Source organism: Artemia franciscana, chromosome 12 (assembly GCF_032884065.1).
Source record: "Artemia franciscana chromosome 12, ASM3288406v1, whole genome shotgun sequence".
Lineage (NCBI taxonomy): Eukaryota > Metazoa > Arthropoda > Branchiopoda > Anostraca > Artemiidae > Artemia > Artemia franciscana.
In genome coordinates, this window is record NC_088874.1 from 22202115 (window position 1) to 22221755 (window position 19641).

General features: G+C 34.9%; 1 protein-coding gene across 4 annotated transcripts in view; it reads left to right on the forward strand.

Annotated features, from left to right (window-relative positions):
- LOC136033860 (metabotropic glycine receptor-like) overlaps positions 1 to 19641 on the forward strand; it is a 232924-nt gene that overhangs the window by 139475 nt on the left and 73808 nt on the right. For all 4 annotated transcript variants that reach the window (XM_065714828.1, XM_065714827.1, XM_065714829.1 and 1 more), the window contains one exon: positions 9901 to 9969. In XM_065714828.1, the coding sequence (XP_065570900.1) occupies positions 9901 to 9969 (69 nt within the window). The remainder of the gene's footprint in view (positions 1 to 9900; positions 9970 to 19641) is intronic.

A 19641-nucleotide genomic window follows, 5' to 3' on the forward strand; every position in this document is an offset into this window, starting at 1 on the left:
AAATGTAACAGGAATCATGGCAGGAACAATCAGTTGGATAAGATACTTGATTTGGACCGAGTGTCCACGGACGGAGACAAGGAGTTTATTTGACTCCACAAGAGCCCATACCTTACACCTTATTTTTCTCATTACTAACTTTTTCTCTTTAATATTTTCCGCTTCTTATCTTTGCCTTTTTTACCTCCAAACACATACTTATTTGGATTTTGCAATGTTGGCACTAAATTTCAGAAAAACTTTCTGAAAAAATTTTAGATGGCATATCAAGATCGAAAAACGCGTTGAACACTAAAAACTTGGCTACATGGCCAACTCTTTGCAAAAAAAAAGAAAATATGTCCGGGAGTGTCCATATATGGGTACGCTCATTCTCAGAAGGATAACCTTTCTCCATAGAGACAATAATAATCATGACAAGATTCTGCTCAACAAGGTGTACAAAGTCTACCATTCTAATTAAATGTACCGGTGAATCTACTATTTTCAAATAGGCCTTTTTTCATAGCGAGGCAATAAGACTTTTCTGCATATCTAGACACCTTTTTTTTCACCTACCTGAAAGGAAAGAATCCCGTGTATGTGCATAAGTGGACCCTTGGTAACACGAAGGACACACTTTCTACTATCATCTGACCATATCTCGAGGATATATTTTAGATATAACAATTGAGATATTTTGCCTCTCTGTGCGTAGAAACCCTGTCTTTATTCCTAACTTTTTCGACAAGAGATGATTGGCTCGTGACAACCCTAAATGTTTCCCTTTATGATTAAAGTATATAAAAAGTGTTAAACACTGTAAAATAGGATGTACTTTTTCAATGTAGAAAATAACAGAATAACAATAGAAGATACTGGCTTCACAAGCTTGATTAGACATGTTTGCAAATTTTCGTCGTAGTGGTTTTATTTTGATTTATTTTGACCCTAGGTAGCTCGAAGCAGGCCGAAGATCAGTTAATGTGAATTCTGCCAAGAATTAAAAATTGCTGGTAAAACATTCATCTTCAAATCAGTTACCAATGATTGTGTTTCTCATCACTATTTTCTCACCATTATCAAGCCAAAAAATATTTTTAAAATTCTAAATATCATTTTCGATACCGAAATTTACGGTATGACATTTTATTCGTTGTCTCATCTGATACATCGGTACCCTGATGCCTAAAACATGGCCCCTTTCACACTTATTATTCATCTTCAAGATAGCCTTGGAATTGAAACAAAACACAATATAATGTATAAGCTTCCACTCACAGTAATTCAGTTTACAATATTTAAATCATATTTTGCTCTTCCATATCCAGGAACCGTTAAATCGCACCCCTTTAGAAGAAAAAATGTGCCTAAATCTCCCTAATTGTAAGTATATACAAGTATCTACTAACTGACATAAATTAGAAGTAAAGTTTGTTTATTCAGAAGAAGAGAGTGTGACGAATGTGTACTTTTGATTAATGAGTCGCAAAGAGATCTATGTCTGGGAAGAGTCGATAAACTTCAGCATATCTTGAAAGAAAACATCTGCCATAATTTAGAGCTAACGGCCATTAAAAGTTCTTCCGCATCTTTTAAGTGTCTTCAGCAAGCATTTCTGTGATATAGGTTGACGTAAACATTTACGTTGTCATTCAACAAAGATGAAAATAAAGTTTTGCCAGCATCTTTCAATTTTTCCACCTTTTTTTCGAATTACCTTTGTTAGTGAGAGCTCCTCTTTTGTTATTTCAAAAGCTAAATTTACAGAACTTTTATTCTTTTCATAACTTAAGACTTCTGTTGGAAATCGTCTCTTTCATAGTTGAAGTAGCAGCTAAAGCTAGTGAAGAATGAACATAGGATCATAGTAACCAAAATTTTGAAAGAATTTTCAAATTCTTCATAAATTCGTCTGTCAAATTCGTCTGTCTTATTTATGGTAATGACTCGTATTGGGCAATGAGAGATAAATATCGGTCAATATACTGCAGTTTATGTTCTTCTAAATAATCTGCAAGATCTGTAGAAGGTCTCGGGGAATAGGATGTTGATGTACTTGATTTTGCAGATGATTTTTTTCTTAAAAATCAACTTAATATCCTCCAAATCAAATAATCAAGCAGTTTAAGCATAATGTGTAAACTTAACCTATTTTTCCTTGTTAAATTTTGAAACTTATTTTTAATTCATACTGTCAGTGTTACATAAATTTATTATTTTTCATTGCCACATGTTGTCAACGACATCCAGTCAGGTTTTGATGAACCCATTCCCCTCTACAGTGAACTACTTTTTATGCCTCTTGAAATCAAGATGATGTCAATTGCTATTATTTGTTAAAAATACTAACGACATTACTCCTAACGAGATGTGCAATTAAAGAGAAATTTAACATGAATAGATATTTAATAAAAAAGAAAGTTCAAGTGAAACCTAAAATGAACAAAAATTACAATGAACAAGTAATTGTTTTCAATCTTCAATTACTTTCCTTCGTTGTTTAAGCCTTTTTGTCACCTAAAGTACCCGAAGTACTTCTACCGTCTCTTTTTAAAACCAACGTCAATACTTTTCGACTGCCAATCTTTCAACTGTCAGTAACCCGGTGTATTCTCTGTTTCATTTAAGAAACCTCACTGGGAGGTCAGATTTTGTCTTCCTTCAGAGCTGAATACTTTCCAATGGTAAGGATTGCTAAATTTAATGCCAAAGGATTTAAAACAGTTTTTTTCTAGCTTTAATTTTCACCCTTTTTTTGCATGATTGCCACGGTTAGTCAAAACTGTTCCTTTCTAGGTTAATATACTACTATCTATTACTACTACTAACAACTCACCGCAGCACCAAGCCGCCTGAGGCCAACACAGCTACGCACGCTCCTCCTCCCTCCCCATCTATTCAAAGCCTCCTTACTTACATCCTCCCAGGAACTTCCTTCCTTTAAATCTTTTTTAAAATCTTTCTAACATCCTTCCACCCCTGACGAGGACCACCTGTTTTTTGTTTAGTCCTAGGCGGTTGGTCAAAATGGGTAATCTTCGGCAATTGTCATCCTTCATCCGCAGACATTGCCCTAGTCATATCAACCTTTCTTTCATTACAGCCTTAGAAAGCGGGATTGGACCAAATTTTTTAAACAGTCTACTGTTTGAAATAGAGTCAGTCAGCCGGGTACCCAGAACAATCCGTAGGCAATTTCTCTGGAAAACATCTAGCAAATCTTCATCCGCTTTTCGGAGCACCCATGCTTCAGAGTAATATTTGACCACTGTCATCACTGTACCTTCCAAAATTCTATTTTTGGTTTGCGGACTTATCATCCTATTTTTCCAAACTTTTTTAAATGTAAAAAAAAACACCCTGAGCTTTTGCTATTCTACTTTTAACATCTTCACAGCTCCAACCGTCTTTAGTAATATTACTTCCAAGGTAAATGAAGCTGCCCACCTGATAAATCGTTTTGTTTCCCAGCGTCACTTTTTCATCTTCACTTATTCCTAGCCTTAGTGACTTTGCCTTCTCAACATTAATTTTTAAACCTGTTCTAGCACCCTGAACTCAAAAAACCTCTTAAATCTCATTCATTTTACTCACACTTTCATTTAGGATGCTTGAATCATCAGCATAATCCAAGTCCAGGAGAGCTTTTCCTCCCTTTTTGATTCCATGGTCTCCCTTTGCTTCTCCTGTGCTCCTTAAGACAAAATACATCAATATGATCAATATAAAGGGGGATAGAACACAACCTGGCTTAACTCCTGATTTAATACAAAACCAGCTGCTAACCTCATTTCCCCCCGTAATCACAGCAGTTTTGTTCTCGTACAGAGCACTAATCACTTTAATGTATTTGTCTGGTATACCATACAAGGATAAGACCTTTGCTAAAGCTCTTTTATCAACAAAATCAAACACTTGCTCATTAGCTATCAAACCGAGGACCAAAGGTTTTGGACAAGTAAGGCACTTCTCAATTATAAACCTAGGAGAGAAAGCTTGGTCGACACATCCTCTACCTTTCCTAAAACCACACTGTCCTTGTCTTGAAACTTTGTCTACAATCCCTCAGTCTAAAAAGTATCATATTACTAAGTAATTTGTCACTTAGAGAGACCAGACTAATGCCTTGATAATTACAAGACTCACTCTTATCACCTTTCTTATGCAGGGGTTTAATTATGGTTTTCCTAAAATCGTTAGGTACTTCCCCTTTTTCAAAAATCATATTCATAATCTTCAGTAACTTATTTCTAACCTCAGAGCCACCACATTTAAGAAACTCATTTACCACACTATTAGTTCCTGGAGCCTTATTTTCATTATCTATCAAACCGAGGACCAAAGGTTTTGGACAAGTAAGGCACTTCTCAATTATAAACCTAGGAGAGAAAGTTTGGTCGACACATCCTCTACCTTTCCTAAAACCACACTGTCCTTGTCTTGAAACTTTGTCTACAGCATCCCTCAGTCTAAAAAGTATCATATTACTAAGTAATTTGTCAAACAGTTCGTGGTAACGAACTGTAGTAAGGAGCGACCCGGCTCAATAGTAAACGAAACGCTAAAAAACGGAATTTTGATGCTAAAAGATACATCAAAAGAATCGGATTTTTATGCTGATTTTAAATATATAAGTTTCATCAAATTTAGTCTTTGTCATCAAAAGTTACGAGCCTGAGAAAATTTGCCTTATTTTGGGAAATAGGGGGAAACACGCCCAAAAGTCACAGAATCTTAACGAAAATCGCACCATCGCATTCAGCGTATCAGAGAACCCTATTGCAAACATTTCAAGCTCTTATCTACAAAAATGTGGAATTTCGTATTTTTTTGCCAGAAGACAGATCACGGGTGTATGTTTATTTGTTTGTTTTTTTTTTTTTTTTTCTTTTCCCAGGGGTCATCGTATTGACCTAGTGGTTCTAGAATGTCACAAGAGGGCTCATTCTAACGGAAATGAAAAGTCCTAGTGCCCTTTTTAAGTGACCAAAAAAATTGGAGGGCACCTAGGCCCCCTCCCACGCTCATTTTATTCCCAAAGTCAACGGATCGAAATTTTGAGATAGCCATTTTGTTTCGCATAGTCGAAAACCATAATAACTATGTCTTTGGGGATGACTTACACCCCACAGTCCCTCGGGGAGAGGCTGCAAGTTACAAACTTTGACCAGTCTTTACATACAGTTATGGTTACTGGGAAGCGTACAGACGTTTCCAGGGGGATTTTTTGGTTTGGGGTGGGGTTGAGGGGAAGGGGCTATGTGGGAGGATCTTCCCTTGGAGGAGTATGTCATGGGGCAAGAGAAATTCAATGAAAAGGGCGCGGGATTTTCTAGCATTACTATAAAAAAAAACAATGAAAAAATAAACACGAAAAAGTTTTTTTAATTGAAAGTAAGGAGTAGCATTAAAACTTAAAACGAACAGAGATTACTACGCATATGAGGGGTTCTAAAAATACTTTAGCATAAAAAGCGAGGTATTTAGGAGAAGATAAATACCTCGCTCTTTATGCTAAAGTATTTTTAGTAATTTAAACTATTTATTCTACGGCCTTTCTGATTCAGGGGTTATTCTTAAAGAATTGGGACAAAATTTAAGATTTAATGTAAAGAGCGAGGTATTAACGAGGGGACACACCCCCTCATATACATAATAAAAATATAAGAATATAAAAGTTTGATACGTGAGTTAATTCTTAAGTTACGTATAATTTTTACTAATAGAAACGTTGGTTAAAAATTAAAAGTTCTAGTTGCCTTTTTAAGTTGCCGAAAAATTGGAGCGCAACTAGGCCTCCTTCCCCACCCCTTATTTCTCAAAATCGTCTGATCAAAGCTAAGAGAAAGCCATTTAGCCAAAAAAAGAATTAATATGCAAATTTCATTTTAATAATTTATGTGCGGAGAGCCAAAATGAAACATGCATTAATTCAAAAACGTTCAGAAATTAAATAAAAAATACTAGTTTTTTAACTGAAAGTAAGGAGCGACATTAAAACTTAAAACGAACAGAAGTTACTCCGTATATGAAGTGGGTTGTCCCCTTCGCAATCCCTTGCTTTTTACGCTAAAGTTTTTAATTGTTTTGAAAAGTAGGATTGTGGCAAAGAGTCAAAGTTAGCGTAAAGAGCGAGGGATTGTGGAGGGGACAACCCATTTCATATACGGAGTAATTTCTGTTCGTTTTAAGTGTTAATGTCGCTCCTTACTTTCAGTTAAAAAAAACTAGTTTTTTTTTATTTAATTTCTGAACATTTTTGAATTAATGCATGTTTGATTTTGGCTCTCCGCACATAAATTATTAAAATGAAATTTGCATATTAATTCTTTTTCTGGCTAAATGGCTTTCTCTTAGCTTTGATCAGACGATTTTGAGAAATAAGGGGTGGGGAAGGAGGCCTAGTTGCGCTCCAATTTTTCGGTTACTTAAAAAGGCATCTAGAACTTTTAATTTTTAACGAACGTTTCTATTAGTAAAAATTATACGTAACTTAAGAATTAACTCACGTAACAAACTTTTATATTCTTATATTTTTATTATGTATATGAGGCGGTGTGTCCCCTCGTTAATACCTCGCTCTTTACACTAAATCTTAAATTTTGTCCCAATTCTTTAAGAATAACCCCTGAATCAGAAAGGCCGTAGAATAAATAGTTTAAATTACTAAAAATACTTTAGCATAAAGAGCGAGGTATTTATCTTCTCCTAAATACCTCGCTTTTTATGTTAAAGTATTTTTAGAACCCCTCATATGCGTAGTCATCTCTGTTCGTTTTAAGTTTTAATGCTACTCCTTGCTTTCACTTAAAAAAACTTTTTCATGTCTATTTTTTCATTGTTTTTTTTTTACTTAAAGAGACCAGACTAATGCCTTGATAATAACAAGACTCACTCTTATCACCTTTCTTATGCAGGGGTTTAATTACGGTTTTCCTAAAATCGTTAGGTACTTCCCCTTTTTCAAAAATCATATTCATAATCTTCTGTAACTTATTTCTAACCTCAGAGCCACCACATTTAAGAAACTCATTTACCACACTATCAGTTCCTGGAGCCTTATTTTCTAATCCTTTTAGTACTGTCGCTAATTCTCCTCACAAAACAAATCTTCCTTCACATCCAAGGTATCACAAACTTTTTCATTTTCCTCTACATCTTTTCCTGCAACTGTATCTCGGTTTAGCATATTCTCAAAATTTTCTGTTCATCTCTCTTTCCTTATCACTAATTGTGGCCCCATTCCTATCTTTAACTGGGACAAAACCGGACTGACTACTCCCTCTCAATTTATCAACATGCCAGTTCAATATTTTACTATTATGCCGTCTAGCCGCATCTTCCAGATCCTCGGCAATTTTATCCATAGCCTCCACTTGAAACCTCCTTAATTAATATTTTAATACTTTCTCCACTTTCTTCTGCACTTGCTTTTCTACATTCATTTTGTTTTCGTATGATCTATCACTCAGATATTTCTTGTACAAACCCCTTCTCCTCTCTATTAAACACAAAGCTTTTTCACTAATATTCCTGGCTGCAGTCTTAACTTTCTTTCCTAAGAAACCATCAACAACTACAAAATTGTTTTTCTAAATTGGTTCCAACCATCTTCTACATTGTCAAATTTTCAAATCTCAAGTTTAGCATTCAACTGTTCCTGGAAAGTTTCTCTCAAGTTGTCATCCTGGAGTCTATCAGCATCATAACTTCCAAGGAGGTAGTTACTCTTCGAAATTTCAGCTTCAAATTATCCCTAGACGCTACTAGATGGTGATCTTTACTTTTAACTTCAATAACGGGACTCCTACATGCCCTTGTACCTTGTATTGATCCTGCTAGTCTTCGGTTTACATAACATAATCAATAAGGTTTACTGTCTTACCATCACGTAAATGCCATGTCAACTTATGGGTCATTTTATGACGGTATTGGTTATAATTAAATTTTATACCTACAAAATTGCAAAATTCTGTAGCCATTACTGTTTGTTTAAATCTCCTAGTAAAAACACCATATATCTACCTGGGATCAGGTCTTTTGCTCCTGTAATTGTAAGTTAAATTCATCTGAGTGAGTAGTATCTCCGTCACTTGGTTCTACAGGAGCATATGCCACTATAACTGATACCCTGAACTTTTTAGTCATAGAATGAGCAATTAGTATTCTGTTATTAGTACCTTCCCAGCCTAAACAAGACTCCTTCAATTCCAGTAAAAAAGGGTATTAAACAGGGCGCTGTTACTTCTCCACCCCTATTTAATAATATTGTCATTGTGCCAAAACAGAACGTTGTGACAACATGTATATTTAAAGGCATTGATATTTCACTAACTAACTATGCTGATGACATCATTGGTATTAGTAGAACAGCCTTTGGAATTGAGGAAAATTTTCAAATTCTCGATAGGGAGTATAAACGTGTCAGTCTTCGATTTAATGAGAATAAGACTGAGTTCCTGTTGTTCAATCACCGTTCAGATTGTCCGACAAATGTCCATGTAGGTGAACATGTTGTTGAAGCATAAAATACACTGACGTATCCTGGTATACCGATTGGGTCAATCTTCTTGCCACGTGTCAACTTTTGAGAGAATTTTTTGCCAGAAAATCTAGGAATGCGTACGGTTTACTAGTTGCGTTAAAGTTTAAATTTAACCGCCGTATCTTAGCTAGCGTTTTATAATGCATTTGCTGTTCCTCATATACTCGCTATACTCGCCCTTTCACCATTTTAGCCTCTTCTTACTGCCTCAGATATCTGGGATATACGGAAGTGTTTCTATAAGCATGTGAAATATTTCCTACGGCTTTCTCTCTGGACTAACAACAGCTCCCTATCCTTGCAGTATGGAGTTGCTAGTCCAGTGTCCGCAGTACAGAAAAGAAACCAGATATATCGGAGGCATATTATTGGTGAAGGCACCTCTGAAATTGTCCTTCGTTGATAATATGTATAGTCTTACATATAATTGTCTTATTTGTATTTTTTTCTTTTTCATTTTTTTTCCTGTTAGTTCTTTTTTCTTTTGGTTTTGTTTGCATTTGTCAAAATTTATTTGTTTATTTCCCTTTTCTTTCTTTATGCGCCATCAGTGTTGTATTTTAAATTTATGATGGGCAGTAAATTAATACATACATCCAAACTCCCTGTATATGTTGCCCATCCTTCCTGCCTGAGTAAACAAATTCTATATCATCTAAATTCATGCTTCTTACCTTTTCGATATGAGTTTCTGGAACTCCTAATAAGCTCAATTCGAATCGTCTTAATTCGTCAGTGAAAATGTCGATACGATAGTCATTTTTTAACGTCGTAACATTCCAAGTTCCAATTTTCATATTCTTTAAATCCTTGAAATTATTTTGGACTCAGGAAAACCAATGATCCTGAATACTAGTACAGGACGGGGATCAACGTATCTTCTCAAGTCCACACCCAGGTGCTTAAGCCGGCATAGAACCAGACAGCAAGAAGTCCCTGGGATCTCCAGTATGAATGAAAGCTGTGTAGAATCCTGGGCCCATCTTGGTCACAACATAGTTTTCAGCACTTGGCGACGTTAACCAATCAACAAGATTCAGAATCCTGCAGAGACAGTCCCAAGCCTATTACCTCCGACTCATTATGTATTCTTGCCTTCAAATTTTGTGCTACTACTTGGAAGCTACCCATAGTAGATAAATTAGCTAGGAAGAGGTTTTAAGCCCGAAAACGCCCGTCAAAATAGACCAAGCCCAGAAGAATTATCCATTAACCAGAATCACGTGCGAATGCTGTGTCGTTTACTACGTATAACAATACAACTTGTTATACGTTAACATAACAAGTTAATAAATATACGTTGATAAAACAAGGCATGTTTCTTATACCTTAGACGCTATTGAAATAACTAAAAAATTAATAATTTTTTCCAGGTGGTCAGAGCGGCAAGTCCTCTACTGCTTCGAATAATCATCGTTGGAGCCTTTTTCATCTACTTGACAGTGAGTATATCCTTCTTGCTGATTTAGTATTTAAAGTGTAGATTTGGTCTGACAAAATAGACCTTATGATCAAACAATAAAACTAGTGCACAGCTTTTAATAAAGAAAGTGAGATTACAATACAAAAGAGTTATGAAAACGATGAATTTACATCAGTTTTTTTTTGTTCTATCATTTGCATTTCTGAAAAAAAACCCAACAATCTAAAGGGCTAGAAGTTGACAATTAAACGGCCAAAATTATTGCTCCTCAGTTTATGCTACATATATCTGCAGAATTCGTTCAAATAAACTGACAAGTGATTTCTCCTTATATTTGCTGAGGCAAAAAAGTAGTAATTTAATAAAAACTGAGCTTACTTGGGTTTCTTAGAGAATTCAAATTGTATAGTAAAATTTATTAATTTCAAGGCCAAAGAAGAATTCTGGGTAACATATAAATTAGTCTTTTATTTTCTTAGAGGCTGCATGAGGAATTTTCTGCTTCCAATCCTGCTTTGTTGCGTCAATTTTAAGCTTTTGGTAAAGCGCTAGCGTTGCAGAATTCTACAAATATAGGGAAATATACTGGTTCAATTTATTTGAACCAGTTTATTAATTGTATGCAGCGTTAACTACGCAAAACAGTTTTTATTTGTTTTAAGTTACAATTTATCTCTTTGCCTCTTTTAAACTTTCCTGCAAAAGATATAAAATTTTGTCAAACAGTTCGTGGTAACGGTAACCCCCCATAGTTCGTGGGGAGAGGCATATAAGATATGAAATTCGCCCATTGTTTACAAATAGAATTTATTATTGGGAAGTATACAGATATTGTTTGATTTGTGTATTTTTTGGGGGTGTGTGTGTGTTTGGGATGGAGTTCTATAGGAAGAACCTTCTTTGGGTAGAGAAATTTCTGAGGGGGATGAATATCAAGGCAAATGCTACACTAGGGGTATTTGACAGAATTACTATACGAAATTCTTTTTAATTGTCTTACATTCTCTTTGCCAAATTTTTCGTGTGGAGATGTTCCGAGAAAATTATACAGGGGCTTTTTTCCGCATTTTTTGATTTCTGGGAAATAATTTACACCAAAGTGGGCATTACTGGAGTAATCGAGAAACCGATTAGATATTAAAATCTTATTCAAATGAAAGGAGAATTTTTTCAGGCTGAATCGTCCACAAGTAATTTCATAGGGAGGGGAATTCTCGGCGAGGATGGAATTGTCTGGAGGAAATTTGAAGGGGTGAGCTGGTGCACTCTACTTTGGATAAAATATCCCGGGGAGTTATCAAGGAGGGGGGAGGGGTGTATTTAATAGATGGTGACCAAGATTTACTGGCATTATTTGAAAGACGAGGAGAAATTATTTCATATGTGAAGGGTTGCCCCCTCCCAATACCTTGCTCCTTCGTCTACTGAAACACGGGAGCAAGTGAATTGCATCACTTGAATAGGTAGTATCAAACAGTTCCTGGTAACGAACTGTAAGTGACGGGCGACGCGGCTAAATAGTAATCGAAACTATAAAAAACAGTCTTAATAACAATGGATGTACTAAAAACATCGAATTTCGATAATTATTCAAAATATATAAAATTCATCCAGTTTAATGTTACCCATCAAAAGTTACATGCCTAAGGAATTTGCCTAATTTTCGAAAAGGGAGGGAAAATCCCCAAAACATCAAATGATCTCGATGAAATTCACACATCCAGGTTCAGCATATCAGAGAACTATTGAAGATGTTCCAAGCTTCTATGTGAAATTTTGCATTTTTGGGCAGAAGCAAGGTTACGGATGCGTGTTTATTTGTTTGTTGTTTTGTTGTTGTTTTTATTCCCAGAAGTTACCATATCGAACCAGTAATCGTGGAAGATTGGGAGAGGGCTCATTTGATTAGAAATCAAAAGTTTATTTTTATTTTTATGTGACTAAAAATATTAGAGAGCAGCTAGCCCTCCTCCTACACTCTTTTTTCTCCCAAAGTACTCCGATCAAAATTTCGAGATAGCCATTTGGTTCAGCATAGTTAAAAGATATAAAAACTACGTCTTTCAGGATGACTTGACCCCCTAGAGCCCTCAGGGGAAGGACTGAAAGCTATGAACTCCGCCATTGTTCAAAATAAGATAAGATTTATTTATCGTGAAATACACATGCAATATTACATTTTACTGTTCCCCCAAAGGCTCTTTGGTCTGTAAAGAAGAGGGAAGACAAACGAGTCACTTACTCAGAGAAAAAAAAAATAATCTCTTACTCAGAGAGAGAAGAGCAAAAAGGAGAAAGAAAGAACATATAAATAAAATTAAAACTATAGAAAACAAAACTTAATAGATTGAATATACTAAATTGTTTAAGTAGATAAGTAAATTAAATAGACTCCAGTGAAATAAGAAGCCAAAGAATCTTCCTAAGAAGCCAAAGCATCTGTAATAATTTTTTTGAACAATCAAATGAGTGACACCTTCGAGCTGATTCGGGCAACTTATTCCACAAAATATGACTCGCTATTAAAGGATTAAAACATAATCTTACACAAGCAGTAAATGGAACTTGAATTTTATTTTGGTATTGCAAAGATTATAATTGTTCTGATCAGAGGTAAAAGATGGCGGAACACTTAGGGGATCGGGAAGGTCACCATGAAGCTGAGAATAGGTGCACACGAAAGAATATATAGCGACTTGAGATCAAGTAATGGGATAACTCTTGAACAGTTAGTTTCCTTAATGAGGTTTCTAGCTTTATTGTAATGCTTATTGTTTACATATAGTATTGGCCATTGGGAACAATACAGATATTTTTTTTTGGGGGGAGAGGGGTCATTTTATTGGTGTATGGGGGCTACTTGGGAGGATTGTTTTATTGAAAAATCATTCTTGGGGAAGGGGATCTTCTATGGAGAGGGAGCTGGATTTACCGGCATCATTTAAAAAACGATCACAAATTAAAAGACAAAACAAGTTTTCTTCAACTGAAAGTAAACAGCAACGTTAAGACTGAAAATGAACAGAAATTATTACGTATATATGGCGGGTTTCCCCCTCCTCAATGCCTCGCTTTTTACGATAAAGTTTTTCTAGGACTTTTAAAAAGTTTACTATTCTAATTAAAAGACCTTTTTGTTTCAGGAAGAGGGGCAGCCTCCCTCATATACGCAATATAGTTTCTGTTTGTTGCAAGTTTTGGTGTTGTTGCTTACACTCAGTTTAATAAAATTATTTTCTTTTATTTAAATATTAGTAAAGATCGTGGATGCAGTGAAGGAGATATGCTTCAGGAAGAGGGTTAGTGTCAGCAATAGACTTAGATTAAGCTGACGATTTAAGCATTTCAGATGAAAATATTAGCAAAATGATTGGATTTTTAGAGGTTTTGTGAGTTCAGGGTCCAAAAATCGATTTGAAAATTACTGTTAAGAAGACTAAGTCGCTAAACTCAGGAATAAGTGAAGGTGAACAGGTGATATTGGGTAATGAGAAGATCGATCAAGTGTACAGCTTCACTTACATAAATAGTATTATTAGTAACTGCAGTGGGTGCATTGAAGATGCTAAAAGTAGAACAGCCAAGACCTAGGTTGTTTTCTCACAGTCGATTTTTTTTTTACAAGAATAGGAAGATAACTTTTCAAAGTAATATTAAAATATTAGAAGCTATAGTAATAATAACAGTCAAGTAAGGTTCTGGAACGTGGACGCTCTAAAAATGGGAGGAGGATTTGTTAGATGTCTTCTAGAAAAATTGTCTACAAGTTCTTTTGGGTACCTGTCTGTCTCACCGTATTTCAAGCAACAAGCTGTGCGAAAGATGTGGCACTATCCCACTTTTTAGGGGTTTAATGAGAGAGAGTTTCATATAGTTAGGACACATTGTGCGGATAAAGGTTAAATTACCAAAGATCGTTTTTATCACCCAGCCATCTATGACCAAATGAAAAGCAGGCCTGAATGAGGTGAGAGGAGTTCGCAAGGAAGGATTTAATAGGATATTGGAGCTTCTCGGAAGGTTGTAAAGAGGGAGGCTTTGAACAGATTGCGGTGGAGGAGGAGCGTACTTATCTGTGTTGGCCTCAGAAGGCTGGGTGCGACAGCAAATTGTTGTTAGTGGTATTAGCAGTAGTAGTATTAGTAGTGTCTTTGGGTGTCGCATATAAAATAGTGTCGCATATAAAATAAAAATCAAAAATTGATATCGAAATATTTTCCTATATTGAGTGCATGGAGATAATAGAAAACAAAAAAACATTTAAAAAAATTTGTATGTATAGCTCATAAAATTTACAAAAGCTCGTGTTTTCTGCCATAATGCTGGAAATTATTTTCAGGTTCTCATAAGAAAGTTTTTTTTTTTCTGTTTCTTGAACTTCAAGATTTTAGAGGACGTTATCATAAAAATTATATTATTGTGAAGAATGCACTAGGTTAAACTAGGTTAAGGTTAAAACTAGGTCCCTTCTTTACGCCCCCAAATGACGAGCCATTGTGTGACTTACAGCTCAGAGACCAATTCATGCACGTCTTGAGGAGGCGGAAAGTTAAAACTCAGATTGCGAAAATATTACTTAGCTATGCATTTCGACTCTCCTATGGTGTCCCAGTTCTTTACTAGTGCTTGAGAAAAAAAAGAAAAACAAATAGGAAGCATTAGGGTTACAAGCTCTTTTTCGAAGTTCCCCGATATTTTATCTCGTAATTTACTTTTACTGTTGAGATAAACATAAATATTGAATATCATCATTTCTTCATAAGCTGTGAATTTGAATGAAAGGATTTTTACACAGGGCGTTTTTTTTTCAAACGGTTGTTTTTTAAGCTCCACTTGCTAAAAGGAGCACGAGGAGGAGCTTTCAAGAACAGTTTTTAAACATTCATCCGGTTAAGGATCCTTTACCATGGAAATTCTTATGATTATGATGTAATTATTATGATTTAATTAATATGATGGTACCCTTCTCTTCCTTCTCATCTTTTCCACTCGAGAACTGACTCCAAAAATTTCCCTTTTTGGAGCCAGTTCGCCCTTCACAATGACGATATCGATTGAAATTTACTGAAAGATAATAGTTATAAGAATTTTCTTTCTAATGAGCTCCTAAAAAGCCCTCTGTGATATTTTGGTAGCCTTCTAGCTCTGGTAAAATAGACACATAAGTACTACCCATGCAAAAAAGCAATTTTCATTGTTGTTCAAGGTGGGAATATATAAATCCCCCGTACAGGGTTTTCGATCATGGTAATTACAATGGTGCACTTTTCATTTTTATCTTCTTGCATTTTCAAAGGATTTCAAACTCTTTCCTGTGGGATTTCAAACATCTACTGTGAAGATCAATTAAAATAATAACTACATTCCCGAGTAAGCGTCAAGCTGCATTTTTCTTCCACTAGACATTTTTATACAACAGTCATTTTTAAACTTTCGGTTACTATGGGACGTGGCTCGCGCTTTACTAGGTTACAGTTAGCGCTGCAACCATGACAAAACAATTTTTAGTATATAAAACCAATGAAAATAAAAAATGAGAAAATTCTGGGCTCTTAGTCTCTCTTGTAACATAGGGTCCCTAAGACCAAAATATAGCACTGACAGTTGTTTTTTTATAAGTTCGCCTTTACATAGTAGCTCTTTTTCCTTGTGAACAAGGATATCTTTGGATAAGATTTCATGGTTAACTTGAATATGAAAATACTTAATTAGTTCTTTTTTCCCTTCTACAAAAAAGAAAGAACGAAAAAACTTGGCAATATGATCTGTGACAGGTAATGAATAATTTTTTCTTTTTTTAACCTGTCTTTGAAATATGTTTCCTTGTTCTATTTCCTTACAGAAAGCGAATTATGATTAACTTTATTTTGGATAATTTGTATAATGCTAAACTTAGATCGATTATGTAAGAAAATTTCTTGACGATGGGAACTTAATACTTGTCTAATTGGGGATTTATATTGATTTTTTTTTTTTCTATTTGCCTTGGGTGGGGTCTTTTCTTCTTCTTTTGTATTTATGTATATTTTATCTATATATGTTTTGTCATCATTCGTTTTAATTTCGATTATGTTTTGACTTATATCTAATGTATTTATTTATATGATTTATATTTTTAGCCATCGTTGTAATTTATTTATTGTTTATTACTTTTTGTTGTTGTTTTCGTTTTGCCTATTTTTTCTCTGGATAATGTTAACGATTTCATTAAGGAGTTTAACCCTAACCTTACGAGCTGTATGCTCCCTGTTAGGGGAACTTGCAATGTTGTTTAATGATGTTTTGTTAATATATCTAAGCCTTTTGATTAAAATTTGCGACAAAACTTTCAAAAACGTAAAAAAATGTTTGTTTTCCTAAACAAAACCTTTCTTTTTTTAGCGTCAAGCTGGTTAACGGCTCTTAAACAGCTCCTTAACAAGCCATAATTCACGTAGTTGCGTCCATTGTATCAAAATATTTATTCTAACTAGGACTTCCGACAAAATGAAGTTCCAGCTGTTGTGGGAACAACTCTGATTCTTAACAAACTTATACGAATCACTCAGTGATATTCGGTTACTTTTCTAAACACTATAACTATAGTCATGTAAATGTATATATAACCGGAATTGCCAACAATATAATTTTTCTAAAAATAATGCTTAACTTGGCTGGAAAATGGCAAAATGTTTCTTTATAGCTCAATGTTTTCAACAGTCATCTCCTTTCTGTCATAAAAGAACCCCTTTTCCAACTTGTACTATACGCTTTTTATTGACTTATCTCCGATTGCCAACTTAGATGATTTAAGAGGGTTAATCAAAATCAAAACTCAGAAATTAAATAAATAAAATATATTTTTTTTAACTGAAAGTAAGGAGCGACATTAATATTCTATATATGAAAGGGGTTGTCCCCTGCTCAACGCTTCGCTCTTTACGCTAAAGTTTGACTCTTTTTCACAACTCTACTTTTTAAAACAATAAAAAACTTTAGCGTAAAGAGCGAGGCATTGAAGAGAGGACAACCTCTTTCATATACGGAATAGTTTCTGTTCGTTTTAAGTTTTAATGTCGCTCCTTACTTGCAGCTGTTTTTTTTATTCAATTTCTGAACGTTTTTGAATTAATGCATGTTTTGATTTTGGCTCACCGCACATCAATAATTCTTACGAAATTTGCATATTATTTTTTTTTGCTAAATGGCTTTCTCATAGTTTTGATTGGACAATTCTGATAAAAATAACGGGGTGGGGGAGGAGGCTTAGTTGCCCTCTAATTTTTAGTTACTTAAAAGTGCAACTAGATTTTTTTTTACGAACATTTTTGTTAGTAATAAATATTACGAATTAATCTTACGAATTAACTTACGTAACGGACTTATATATTTGTGTATTTTTATTATGTATATGAGGGGTTCCGCCCCCTCGTCAGTACCTAGCTCTTTACACTAAAGCTTAATATTGTCCCAAATCCTTAAGAATGACCCCTGAATCACAAAGGCCGTATCACAAAGAATAAATAGTTGAAATTACTAAAACTGCTTTAGCGTAAAGAGCAAGGTATTGTGGAGGAGACGAGTACCTTATTTTATGTTTGTTTTAAGTTTTAATGCAGCTCATTACTTCCAAAAAAACAAATAAACTCGCATCGGTGATCTGTCTTCTGGCAAAAAATTCAAAGTTCCACATTTTTGTAGATAGGAGCTTGAAACCTCTACAGTAGGGTTATCTAGAGTCAAAGTAGGGTTATCAGTAGGGTTATTACAGTAGGGTTATCCTCTAGGCAGGCCGATAGTATTAAAAAAAGAAAAAAACTGAGAAAAAATGTAGTACAGGGATGATTTGATTTATGCATCCTGAATACCGGCTATTCCCAGAAAACGAGCATTATATAAATCGGCAAAAGAAAAAAAAGACTATTACACAATGAATGAACATAATTAGTATTGCTCTTATCGTATAAATGATCCCATGCAATTAACCTTTCCATTTTGGAAAGTATCAAGTTGCATGTCAACATTCCAACATCTAGGGAAATGGATAGGTGATATTTACGTTTTTGTCATCCTATCTTTTCCTAATACAAGTAGTATAATGCCAGCCGGAGGATATTATCTTTGAAGCAAAAACTAAACCTGTAATCACACAATTTCTTGTCTCTAACTAAGTTCGTTTTTTCTTTGTTTTGTATCTTTTTCTTTGTAATACCTCATGAACAGCGGAATACTACTAAATATCAAAATCGAACAGTTCGTGTGGCAAGGAACTATAAGTAGCGACTCAGTCTAATAGTAACCCAAACTCTAAAAGAGGAGTTTTGTGACAATTTAAAATCAAAAGAATAATTTGTTTTTATGTTGGTTCAAAATGTATAAAATTCATCAATTTTAAAGTTAGCTATCAAAATCTACGAAACAGAAAATTTGCCTTATTTCCAAAAATAGGGAAAAGGTTCCAAAAGGGCATGTGATCAATCACACCATCAAATTGAGGAAATCATAGGACCCAATTGTAGTGGTTTCGAGCTCCTATCTATAGTAATGGGATTCTTCTTTTGTTTTAGAAGGAAAACCCCTGATGCCAGTCTATTTGTCTGTTTTTGTTTTTTCTTTTGTTCTCCTAGGGTTACATATTCAGTGAATGGTGCTAGGATATCGGGAGAAAACTTATTCAAACGGAAGCTGACAATTCTATTGCCCCTTTTAGTAGCCCAAAAATAACTATGCCAGAGCAAATTGTCGCTTTCTGTTATTTTGCACAACAAAACGACAATGTTGCCCCAGAGAAAAAGTTCCTATTAATTAAAAATTCTGAGACAGCCTATCGGCATAAGATTATCAAAAACTATGAACTAAGCTTCCCAGCTTCTGAGGCAGTATTGCCGCGCGGTGGCACATTTGTTCCTAAAGAGCCACACAGTCGATACAAAACGAACATGGAATAGCGAAGCAACCAAAGAGGTTTTGCTTTAGCAAAATGATGTATATGTCATTATGTAGCGCGTGATTATTATTTTGTATCAAAAAGGTTCAAATACCTACTGATGAAAAGTCTGTAACACCCAAATCAATTAAAGTTTATCAAAAAACTATATATTGAGATTTCCCGCTTCAGAGGCAGTAATGCCGTTCAGTGGCCTATTTGTTCCAAGAGAATTACGTTGTCCAAACAAAATAAATATAGACATTTATTTTAAAGCTACTTATTGATCTATTTCATGTTTGATAAGACTATGTACAGAGATGCATAATTATGCATCAGAAATTATGGAAGGAAGCCGATGGGTCAATATGTGGATTGGGAGGAGGTGTACCTGATGCCTTAATAATTGAATCTGTATGTTAAACCTGTCTAGTTTTCCACAATCCTTCAGATAAATATATAAAAACTTCTGTAGGGAGGGGGGTGTCTGATGTAGAAGAATCTCTTAGCCCTCTTTGTTCGGACTAAGTCTTGACATGGGTGCTACTACAAGGTGATAGGTCCCCTCTTAAAGCTGGAAAATTTTTTCTTCATAACGTAAAAGAGAATTCACATGCTAATCGGCACAAAAGGAGGAGAGATAGAAACGAGCGTTATGAGCACTCTGAGAAATTTTCCAGAAGTGTGAAGACAAGTTTTTCCAGGAATTGAGTTCTATCGAGGCTTAGATGGAATATTCTGCGTTACTGCAATTTTGTACACTTTTTGTATTTTGTATGTTCTATA